At 39.1% G+C, this 12,816-nt stretch overlaps 1 protein-coding gene across 1 annotated transcript; it reads right to left on the bottom strand.

Annotated features, from left to right (window-relative positions):
* Positions 1-10,190: 10,190 nt before the first annotated feature.
* mrpl52 (mitochondrial ribosomal protein L52) lies at positions 10,191-11,504 on the bottom strand. The gene is made up of 5 exons (XM_033983791.2): positions 11,414-11,504; positions 11,110-11,179; positions 10,724-10,791; positions 10,542-10,606; positions 10,191-10,394 (listed from the first exon to the last, which is right to left on the bottom strand). Exons 1-5 carry the CDS (start codon positions 11,445-11,447, stop codon positions 10,242-10,244), a joined length of 390 nt encoding a protein of 129 aa, XP_033839682.1. The 5' UTR covers positions 11,448-11,504; the 3' UTR covers positions 10,191-10,241.
* Between the last annotated feature and the right edge of the window lie 1,312 nt (positions 11,505-12,816).

A 12,816-nucleotide genomic window follows, 5' to 3' on the forward strand; every position in this document is an offset into this window, starting at 1 on the left:
CATCTTTCTATAGAAGTATACTACCAGTCAAAGGTTTAGACTTTTGAATTGATGTTTTTTTCATTATTTTCACGATTATTGCAAAATCTCACTGAAGGCACCAAAACTATGAATGGACACATGGCGTGTAGTGAACAAAAAATAACTTTAAACAGCTTTAAACACCTTTTACATTGATCACTGCTTTGAAGCAATTTTGACCCTGATGTGACACATCTGTTAAGTGAAAACCATTTTCAGTGACTTCATCAAGAGGATCACTTAGAAAAGGCCAAGGGTTTGCTGTGCTGTTGACAAAGCAAAGGGAGGCTACTTTGAGGAATTTGAAACAAAAAATATAAAGAATATATATTTTGTAGTTATTTAACTTTTTGCTACATAATTCCATATACCTTGCTTCTTATATGTGATGTCTTCTGTATGAATCTAAAATGTAGAAAGTAGTAAACAAAGAAAAAAACATTGCATGAGGTGATGTGTCTAAACTTTTGACTGGAAGTGTATAATAAAAAAAAAACATTGCACGCCTGTAAAAATGTATGGAAAAACGTGTGAAGAAAACTCGCACAATGCAGAAGAAACGTGATCAGGAACCAGCAGAGCTATAGGGCTAGATTATGGACATCTGCAAATTTCTGTATTTCTTCTCTTTCTGCAAAATCGTTCTTTTCGGCTCCTCCTCCAAACCACAAGTATCTGATCTGTTTTTGCATTTTCAGTTCCTCCCTTCCCTCTTTAACTTCCTACATTCTCCAAAGTCAGTCAAAGGTATTCAGAAAAAAAACAACAGTAAACACTTTCCCAGCTATATTGAACTAACTAAATATCTTTCTTATGTTTTTGAAAATCCTTTTTGTCAGGCTTAAGATAAACAACAATCTGGATAAAGAACAAATATGAACCAAGCCACCACAGACATAAAAGCAAAAATAGCTGAGACAAATTTTTGACAAATTTCCATTTCATTTATGTGACTATTAGATGGGGTTAGATTACTCTTGTGACCTTTATTCGGGGTCAGTGGCAGAGATTTAGTTCAAACTTTGTGAAAGAAGTCTGGGAAAAAGTATTACTGTACATCTGGGTGATTTGCTGTCATGGTAACGGTCAGCTAAACAATTCAAAGGGAGAGGAAAACCAGTTCATAATTTGTGGTTTAATGAAGAGGGGTGGACTTCAGCATTGAAGAGAAAGTCTTGACTTTTCAAAGCCACAGTTTTTACGAAGGTTAAAATGGAACTAAACACTAAATCCACTACTACTAAAGTGTGTATATGGCGTTTTAATAGCATTACTGTTCCTAGTTATTTTTTGAGTCAAAAACGCCTAAATCTAAGTGTGTTCTGCCTTCAGTGGCCTCTGCAATTTCTAGTAGTTTGTGACATCAGACTGGACTGCCCTGATTGAAGCTAGGTATTTCTGATTACAAACAACTTGCTGCAGGTGCAGAGTTTGAAGTGTGGATACCTGTTAAACTAGTCACTCAGTTCCTTCTACCCCCTCACTCTCTCTCTTTTTTTTTTGTTCATAGCTACTGCCCAGTTTAGCAATTCTATTTCAAATATTAGTTGTGGATGAAGTTTAGATGTTTAGTCCCACTTTAAAATATCATGGCATATTCTTCTGCTTTATATAATCCACCCATTTTCTTCCACTGGCAGCTTGAGCAGGGACTTCCAGACTTCCCTCATCCCAGACACTTCCTCCGGTTTCTCTGTATCCCAAGGTGTTCCCAGGCCAGCCGAGAGACATAGTCTCTCCAGTGTGTCCTGGATCTTCCCCATAGCCTCTTCCTGGTGAGACATGCCCAGAACACTTCCCTAGTGAGATGCCCAAGCCATCTCAGCTGCTCTTCTTGACGTGGAGGAACAGTGGCCCTACTCCAAGCTCCTCTTGTGTGACTGAGCTCCTCACACTATCTCTAAGGGAGTGCCCAGCCACGCTGCGGAGAAAACTCATTTTGACCGCTTGTCCTTTTGATCATTACCAAAAGACCATGACCATAGCTGAGAGTTTGCAGGGGATATTGTCCTGATAGCTTCATCGAACCTGCAGCAGGCACTGGGATGGTTTGCAGCCGAGTGTGAAGCGAGATGAGAATCAGTTCCTCCAAATCCGAACCATTGTTCTTGACCTGAAGAAGATGGCTCTCCAGGTGGAGACTCTTTGCCTCAAGTGGAGGAGTTCAAGTATCTCAGGGTCTTGTTCACGAGTGAGGGAAGGTTTGAGCATGAGATTGACAGGTGGATCAGTGCAACGTCTGCGGTGATGCGGCCGTTGTATCGGACTGTTGTGATGAAGAAGGAGCTGAACTAAAAGGCAAATCAAATAACATAATCTTTGAACAAAATTAATTACACTGTTTGGAAGATCACGAGATGTCATTTTCAGCTACTTTTAAGATCCTTATGTAATAGATCTTACCAACTAAAATGACAAGCTGGAGGGACATGTGACTTCACTAGGGTACTGTTTTTGCTGTCCTTTTAGAAACATGTTTATACTAACAAGAGGTGTGTAGAGTAGCCAAAAAATGTACTCCAGTAAGAGAACGTTACTTCAAAATAATATTACTCAAGTAGAAGTACAAAGTAGTGGTCCAAGAAATGACTCAAATAAGAGTATGATGGCATAACATCTGATTTATTATTTGAAATTTAAGTTATTTGAACAACACATTAAATAATGTGGAAAATCTGATATTTTCTAAGGATAGACTCTGAATTAGACAAACTACATTATATTTGAAGGAGCAGTGCAAGAAACACAAATGTTCAAATAATTTAATATTCTCAATTTTTTTCAAGATTTTGTCACTTGTAGACTTAATCATAATGAGAAGAGTAACCAAAACTTTTACTCAAGTACTTAAGTACTAACCACTTCTCACAGGTGGCATTTTCCCTTTCTTACCAACAAACACCTGATCTTTCACCATATGCACAAAATGTTTTTGTCTCTCACAAACCTCTTACAAACAAAATCAACAGTTTTTATCGTTTGTGCACCACAGCTGTTACCCCAACTTCCTCTGACAGTGGCCCCCTCTCTCAGCTGGTTTCTCCATTTGTCTGGTTGGATCTCTCTTAGGTGCTGTAACCATTTTGAGTCATGCGTCATTCAGGAAAACATCAAAAAGAAAACACAGTTGAACTATGCCTTACAAAAAAACAAAAAATGTAATCTGATTAGAGACACTGTTTATCAGAGGTGGGTAGTAGTTACATTTACTTGAGCAACTATTTAAAGACATTGTACTATTCAGTGTACCTTCCTAGCAGCTTTATGATTTCTGCATTATCTAAAGTTTTCAAGTTTATGTTTAATCCATTCTCTTATATTAACTTTAAATTATAAAGCAAGTAGCATGCTCCGATAGTTACTCTTTAAGTTACTCTTGAGTAGTGGTTTTCCCAAATATTTTTTGTAGTCTTACTTGAATAATTTCTTGAGCACAGGTACTTATGGAACTTTGGAATTTAGAAAATGTTATAGACCCTTTATTGAATCATGGCCTTACTGGCCTTTCATCAGGGCATAGATATTAAAAGAACTGTTTTATGTTGGTGTCCCACTTTTTTTCTCACCTCTTTTCTCGTCAGCCATTTTAGTGCTGAACTGGGACCGGTTGGAACCACCATCTAGGCTCAGCACTCCTTTCCAGTGCCAGGCAGGAAGTGGCTGGGGCAGCTGCCTGCAATTCAACCTGAGACTTTGTTTGGGTGACCTACATTATGGCACCATTTATTTTCTACTGTAAATGTGAACTTTTCATGTGTTAGAACCAAAGGTAGTCATTGTGGTGCTTAAGACAAACAAGCACTGAAAACAGATATTACAGTAGAGTCGTGAAGTCTGCTTATCTGGCAGTGTCGCTATTACAATATGAAGAGAATGACTAATGTTGTTTAGTGCGTCAAACCTTTGGCTAAAACATTTAGCTTGACAATAATTAACAGTAATTTTCAAAACTTAAATTCCATATTTCAAGGTGCATTATGTAACTTTTCTGGTGGAGGGCACATCACTTGCTTATCTCCAAGGAGATGTTATTGGCAGTGCTCAGAAGTAACTAGTAACTGATTACGTACTGATTATGTACTGAGAATACGTATTCAGAATTTCATTTGGTGGTATTAAGAATACATTTACAGTTACTTTTCTAAAATCAAAGGAATACATTTCAGTACTTGATCACAAAATTACTACATAATGTTAGTGAGAAAAAAAGCGTGTGCATGTATAATTTTTCCTTCTCTAATTAGTGATAGGAAATGCATAACAAATAGTTAAACAAATAGAAAACTATTTTCAATCTTATGCTCCATTTTTACCCTAAAATTTTAACACAACTTGGTTTAAAGAATACAGTACTCTGATTAGACCATGTATCAGAATATATTACAATATACATTTTAATGCAGGTATTCAGTATTCTGTAACTAAATACACAAGTATTCTTCCCATCACGGATTATTGCTTTGCCTTGAATGTTCCACAGTATGGCATTTAAATGATCTTCATAGAGACAAGAAGGTGATTCCACCAGGCCAAGTTACGTCAGATCTGAATAGATTACTGTGTGGCAAAGAAATAACATCTTTATGGAGACAAACAGAAACTGGATCCCCTACAACAAAAGTTACATTCTGAACTTTTAAACAAAATGCAATGGAAATATTTACCAAGGATGTTGGCAAAATATGTGCCAGCCATTTTCAACTAGATGCCTCTACTAAACACTGTGGAAAATAGCTTTGGCCATAAGGGGTTAATCACTAAAATAAAATGTACTTAATAGTGAGTGTAGAGCATGTTGGACTGAACTAGAAAATTTACAAGGTGGATTACAGTATTTTAGGGTCTTTACATTTAAAGGGGCACTATGTAACTTTTCTGGTGGAAAATGCTAACTACTCACTATTGTGTTACTTGGAATACTGTTTAATAGTGTTGTCACATATAGTGTGGTTTTGGATACTAAGGAATAGACTCGACACTCAATACACTCAATACCACGACGATACTTAAAAACATCCTTTCTTTAGACAATAGAATGTGATTTTCAACATTTCATGATTTCATGATTACATGATTTCTTAATAGCTTCTTTTATATTACGATGCGGCCTTATGTCTGTTTAATGCTCTAATCCCTCAGTCATCCAGGCAGGTTCCATAGCAGTCCATGTGGTCTCACATTTGTTCTCATTTGTTCTCAAGGTAATTTTAAATCTATTCAAAAAAAGTAAATTTCTGTCCTGTGAATGTGACATTTTAGAATTGGTACCTGCTTAATACTAGTTTTAGTATCGATTAGTATCCAATTTTCGATACTTCTGACAACCCTTCTGTTTAATTGAGTCAAATGTGCAAGCCCCATGTGTTCAGGAAAGGCGGGGGTACTTCTAGGTGAGGAAGTGGTCTTTTGAAACAACTTGCTGAATCAGACTCTCCACAAACCCCCCAGACTCTGTGCCAGGATGCTGCCCATTGCCCCACACCCCACCAACCCATACCTCCACGTCAGCCACATCTGCCAGGAACTCCCCCTCCACAAAAAGTCTGGGGAGTGGGTGGACAACTCTGCTGGCTAATCCTCAAAGACTCTGTAACATTTCCTCGCTGACCTCACCTAACTCAGGAACGTTCTTGCTTTTTACCAGGCTTCTATCCACCATCGCTGACTCCTGCACAATACGACACATCTGGATCTCATTTCCTCAAAACCAAAACAACGTGAGTAGCAGAGGAGGAGTGAGAGGGGAAGAAAAGATGGGAGGAGACAGAAGAGAGAAAGATATTTAGAATAGACTTGGATTTGAATCTCAGGTTTGAGGAATATCTCAAACCACCACAAATGTCTACTATGCATCATCACAAAGGCCCACCAACACAGCAAAGCGATCGCACATAATGGTCTTGCTTTCTTATTGTGAATGGACTTGCATCTCCACAAACCTGGCTCTTGGCCTGTAGGAGGGTCTCCTCCTGCTTGAACGTGGTTAACCATAAAACGTATCTATCTCCACAAAGTATGGTTTTAACTTTTTATTTCCATGGAATCACACAGGTGTTGTAACACCTCCAAAAAGTAGAATAATATAATCAAATGCCAAGTGTAACATAACATTTATACCACTAAACATTAAACAATTAGTGTATAACTTATATGCAGAAAGACAGATGGGTATGGGGTCCAGAAAAGATTGAAATATGGTTGTTTTTGGTGTGTCCTGCCTTTGTTTCATTGAGAGCTGTTGATCATTTAACATTACTGAGTGATCCTCAGATAAGTATAGACTAAAATATGTGAAGTGATGGTTGTGGATCATTATGTGAGTTTGTGTTTAAACTGAGGACAAGCTATCAAATCACTATGAAATTGTGCACACTAGCAAGTTGTTCAGCTAAAGGTGTTGGAGTAGCTAACTGCATTTAAGCTCTAAATTATGTTGGTATTTATTAGGTGGAGTGTGTTAGTGAGGGAGTGTGGCATCTGCACTTAATATTATACCGGAAACAATGTTAGTTTTTGTGGATTAAAACAGAAATTTAGATTTAAAGTTGATATATAAATTGGTCCTAAATAAGTTCTGTTAGTTCTTTAGAGTGTGTAGTGGACTAAGGGATTCTTGGTTGACTAAAGATATACCAAATACCAAATCTTCAGCAAACTCATTCATTAACTTCTCTTTTTTGTTGTTGTCCCATATATATCCTTATAATCTACATACAAAAGTACAAATTTTGGCCAAATAAGATGCCATCGACCAATTTACTGCCTAAACGACTAAGGGTCTGCAGACCTAGGAAGTCTAGAATCAGAGTAGAAAACTGGAGTTAATGTGTGTTAAGTTTGTTTTGCCAAATATTAGGAACAACTAGCAACACTAAAGCTCTATTTCGAATAAGCCATTGCCCTTGTTATAATGTTTCCTCAACAAAAACATTCCTAGATTTGTGTTTTGTTTCATTCACATATATTTAATGCACAAATATTTGGGCTGTTGAGAAAAAACTTTGTTTCACCTTGTGATGCCATGTGATAATGTAAGTCACTAGAACTTTTGAGTTTTGGGGATGTAGACAGAATAATAATGCAGTGTTAGTAAAATGTGTGAATGAGACAAAGCACAACTCCTGCTATGTTTTAAGGAGACAACAGCATTATAACTTAAACTTGGCTTAAAGCTCACAAAAATCCATTTTGTTTAATATAGTACCTTTAATAGTACCAACTCATTTTTGCACTTACAAGACTTTTCATATCTGACCACCTGCAGCTTGTTTGACCTACACCCCTCTAAGACAACAAACGTTCAGCTCTTAACACTGTAAAAAGACAAAGAGTGGGGCGAGAGGGGGAGAAAAAAAACCCTCCCATTTCCACAGCAAAGAATCTGCAACTCAGCGGCTAGTGGCCTTAATTACAGTGAGGCTTTGCTGAAGTCTGCAACACGACCCGGGCACATGGAGGGGGAGTAGAGACCGGCAGAAAGACTAAAGAAAGCTAGAATTCAAGATGTATTTGGAAATAAAGGTACACTAATTGTTTAAAATATCAGTGTTTCTATAGCGTATTTACAACACCAGCTGCCCAAAGTGCTTCACATATACAGACAATAAATGGTACAAAACAGATCAGATTAATTAGATTGCATTAAAAGCCAAAGCAAAGAAATTTGTTTTTAAGACATGTTCAAATAATGTAAACTTGAACTTTTTGATGAGGGTTGTGTTACCTGCTTGTCACCATGGAGATATTATTGCTTTGCCTCAAATGTTCCACTGAAAAGCATTAAAAATATATATCTTGATTTACCGATATTATTCAATTAGGTATTTCATTGCTTTAAAAGATATCTTCAAAAACATGCTTTCTTAACAGTGAGCGGGGTGGCCTCTCCACAGATCTGCGCTGTGACTTGGCCTAGTGGGGCCATCTGCATCTTCATGGAGATAGATAAGATTTATTCAGTCCAGTGGAATATTCCAGGATAAAGAATAACATCAACAACATTCAAATGGCTCCCTCCACCAGAAAATACATTGTACAACTTTAAACTAATAAGAAATGTACAAAAATATCTCTCTTCTACAATGTGTCTACAAGAACAATAGACATAATAGATCTCACAAGTGGGTAGTAGAAAGGTTTCTATAACACATAACAATTATCAATTTGTACTCAACACACAAATAAGGTAAGACTAATAGTTGGCAAAAGAGGTTAATTATATTGATGACTGATTTAAATGTCCCATCTGTATAGTTGTGACCACACAACAAGACTGGAAAAGATCATTAGTTTCAAGAAACCACAACCTCTCTAAAACACACACACGCAAACACGCAAACATTTATGACCTGAATCAGAGGGACTTTATGCTGGCCAACTCCTCCCTTCGTCTGCTTGCTCAACACCACTCCACTGTGAGCCAGCAGACGAAATGGAGTCTCTCCTGTTGTAGAAATGCTGCATCCTAGTGGAAGTAAAATTATATTAAGAGATTATTTTTGGTTACCAGCAGATATGGTCCATAAAGAATTGATAACTGTAGTAAACATTTGTGTTGTCATACTAAAATTTAAAATTCAATTTCAGTACTAAGGAATAGACTTGATACTGATTCTGATAGCACAATAATAAAAAACACCCTTTATTTAGATAATTCATTGTCATTTGGCAAACTATTCCACTGACTCATAGCAACAATAGAGAAAGCTGATTTAGCGAAAGAGGTCCTACATTTTGGAAAGCTGCCCTAGTGAATAGAGTTGTTTTTTCTAAACTCAGTAAGACAAACCTTCTTAGGGGAGGAGTAGCAATACCATGAATAATTTTAAATAGTAGACAGATGTTTGCGTATATTAGCAGATTATCTAAGATGATACGTGGCTATGTGGTCTTACACTTGTTCTGATACAGCTCAAGATCATTCTAAAACTATTCAGGAAAGGATCATTTCTGTCCTGCAAATGTCACTTCTTTAGTATCAATCATGGGTCAAATGAGTATCTATTTTCAATCATTAATTTTAGTATCAATTAGTATCTTTCAATACTTTCGACAATCCTAGTAGGTACATAATCTACCCATCCATCCATCCATCCATTTTCTTCCGCTTATCCGGGGCCGGGTCGCGGGGGCAGCAGTCTAAGCAGGGACTCCCAAACTTCCCTCACCCCAGACACGTCCTCCAGCTCCTCCGGTGGGATCCCAAGGCGTTCCCAGGCCAGCCAAGACACATTGTCCCTCCAGCGTGTCCTGGGTCTTCCCCGGGGCCTCCTCCCGGTGGGACATGCTCAGAACACCTCCCTAGGGAGGCGTCCAGGAGGCATCCTGAGCAGATGCCCGAGCCACCTCAGCTGGCTCCTCTCAACGTGTAGGCGCAGTGGCTCTACTCCGAGCTCCTCACCCTATCCCTAAGGGTGGGCCCGGCCACTCTACGGAGGAAACCCATTTCGGCCGCTTGTATCCGCGACCTTGTCCTTTCGGTCATTACCCAGAGCTCATGACCATAGGTGAGGGTAGGAACATAGATTGACCGGTAAATCGAGAGCTTCGCCTTCCGGCTCAGCTCCTTCTTCACCACAACGGACCGATACAGCGACCGCATCACTGCAGATGCTGCACCGATCCGCCTGTCAATCTCACGCTCCATCCTTCCCTCACTCGTGAACAAGACCCCGAGATACTTGAACTCCTCCACTTGGGGCAGAGACTCACCACCCACCCGGAGAGGGCAAACCACCTTTTTCCGGTCGAGAACCATGGCCTCGGATTTGGAGGAGCTGATTCTCATCCCAGCCACTTCACACTCGGCTGCAAACCGCCCCAGTGCCTGCTGCAGGTCCTGGCTCGATGAGGCCATCAGGACAACATCATCCGCAAACAGCAGAGATGAGATCCTGTGGTTCCCGAACCAGACCCCCTCCGGCCCCTGGCTGCGCTTAGAAATTCTGTCCATAAATATAATGATAATCTAACATGGACTGAATATTAATAAGAGGGTAAGTTGAATAATATCATATGCATAAGCGAAGCGGCATCTTCTGATCTCTTCATCATGCAATTTGTATTTGGTGAAGGATAAGGGGTATTGAAATCATAAGTGTATGCAATTGATTAAGATTACAGAAGATTTGTACAGATCATAAATAGAGAGATTTATTCAACTATTTGATTTGTGAAATAAAAAAACTGTCAAAGGAACATGTGCAAACAATACATTGAATCTAGCTCTTTAGGTCCTTCTTCATTAATAGTCTTCCTTTGGGCTTGAGGAATTTTGATTTCCTTTCCTCTTCAAGTAGTTTGGCTTCCTCTTGTTTCTGTGCCCACATTTCCATGCCTCTGTCCACCTCCAAGCTCAGCATCACGATACGTCTCTAAAAAATACAAACACCAATATGGTTGACTGCACCCTGTAGAATAAATTGTAGTTGTGCAAATCAGTTACTAAGATAAAAAGGACTGAGCCTGCAGTGTGAGGCTGGTACACCACAAGAAATGCATATAAAAATGACTGAAATTACAGCTAGGTCTTCCCTCTCTTGTCTTCTCCTTAGATGACCTTTTAGTGGAGGTGCTGGTCTCCCATCTATGGACATAACCAGTACAAATTAAATATTTTTTTCTGTCAAAACAAAATGTAAACAATCCACACTGAGGTTTACAGCTGACAAAGTAAAAGATATCTGGAACAATTATTTCTCACCTGCAAAAGACCAGTCTGGAAGATCTGTAAGGGGTCCAAATTCAGAGCCTGATCGGGAAAGCCCATTCCTAAAATAATTCAAATTCAAACTAAAGTGAGTATGGTATAGTAATATCTCAAAGCTTTTCTGTAGAACTGACAAACGTCTTGGAAGAAACCCAGTTTCATTCAAGGTGAGTACTTTTTTAACCCATAAGAACCCACGGTGACACCAGTGCAACAAACACTTTGCAGAAATGTGTTCTATGTGGTCCACTTGGTCTGTGGTATATCCCACATAATCTTCATTTAAGGAAAAATGGGTTCGGGTTCTTATGGGTTAAGTCTTGGTTGCGTCTAGAAAAAGCCTTTTCACGTTCAGAAATCGTGAGTAATTGAGAACCTACTCTTTCCTCCATTTCTGCCCAGCTTGTGTGGTACATGTTGTGTTCAGCTGCCTTCTGCCGTGTCTCAGTACTGAAAGAACACACTTCATGATCAGTTCAATAAAAGAATAACATTGCAGACACATGCTTTTGTTAGCATCATGATAGTCGTTCGCAATTACCGGGGTTTATGCAAGCCTTCAAACAATACAGACATTTTCAAAACAAATCACGATACTTAAATAAAGTCACACCTTATAAAACTCAATTTAGATTACACAAAAGCTGTATAATTAAACTAAATTTATGATAACCTCTGGCTCACCTGAAAAGCACAGAGTCCTCAAGGAAGCCGCCATGATGCCTGCACTGTAATCCTTTGTCCAGCAGAGGGAGCTAAACGTACATGAATTGCCTTCAGTATCCATCCTCTCAATATTAGTGACTAGTAAAATTAACGAATTGTCTAAGCTGCCAACCCTCGGTATTTTTACTTTTAACGCAAACTTTAGCCAAATAATAATACAAATCTGTCCTTAATCTGCCCTTAAGTAATCAGCTTTGCTTATGCTCTATTAAAGGGCCTACAACTACTACGCAAAATTGACTCTTGAGAGCCGCAAACCATGTTAGAATGCTGTTATCTCCTCAAAAAAACAAACAAAAAACCCCCCAAAACAACACAAAACTACAACTGGGGCTATATTTTGTTTCAGTCAGTCTACATCTTAATAGTCTACATCATCAAAGCTCAAAATGCTCTGTTCCATCTTGTGATGCCATGACTTGGTAATTTTCAAGTTCACAGTTACCTTTTACTTTTTGTTTAGTATAGACTGGAAAGGTGTATGGAGTTTAAAAACACAGTGGAGCACTTCCTGTATTACCACATGACATCACAAGGTAGAAACAGGCTCACACCCTCATGGCCTTACCCGTGAATGTCGGGCAGGGCATGATTGCTTCAACCGGTGATAAATAGGTCTCGGTCTACCGCCATCCTACACTCTGATCTTCAATAAACTTCTGAAGTCTATGGAGTGTCGCTACACTAAGCCCAGAAGAATTTTTGTGTTGGCTTTTCGGACATGTTCCCACTCGCAGCCAGCCGTGAGATAAACGCTATGGTTTGCAAAGAAGGCTGCTGTGAGACTCTACTGAACCGCAAGGCCATGAAAAACTCATGGGCCGTTTCCGAAAGAGGCGGGGGCTTCAAGGCAAACAGACAGTCAGAGGGCCCGTGGGGTTAACCACACTATGCCCCATGTTTTATCAAAGCAGTTGTGTATTTCATGTATTTCATGCCACTGAACGGCTACAGTGGCTAGTCAATGGTCACTCCTGAATTAGAAACAGTGCGGGATGTTTACTCTGTATCGTCCTTGGAGAACTCACACTCGGCGAAAAAATTCACCTGCCGTACCACAAGCTTGTGTCCTTACGCACATTCCACAGGCTGGTGGTACAATAAAATAGTGCCGTTGTCTGAGCGACCCGGGTTGGTCGTGCTAGTGATAAACATGATCGTCCGACTGCCTATGCCATTCTTCAGTGACTATAATGTGAATATTATGGTGTAAGAATTTCCCTTTGATACGGCAGAAAGTATACAAATTAAGTCATTTTAAAAGTCTTTATTTGTTTATATTATTGCTTTATCACTTAATTGGCGCGTCAGGTTATAGCTTTTAATTGTACCTCTACCCAATGTAAATGTATAATTAAACA

The sequence above is a fragment of the Periophthalmus magnuspinnatus genome, chromosome 18 (genome assembly GCF_009829125.3).
Source record: "Periophthalmus magnuspinnatus isolate fPerMag1 chromosome 18, fPerMag1.2.pri, whole genome shotgun sequence".
NCBI classification, from domain to species: domain Eukaryota; kingdom Metazoa; phylum Chordata; class Actinopteri; order Gobiiformes; family Gobiidae; genus Periophthalmus; species Periophthalmus magnuspinnatus.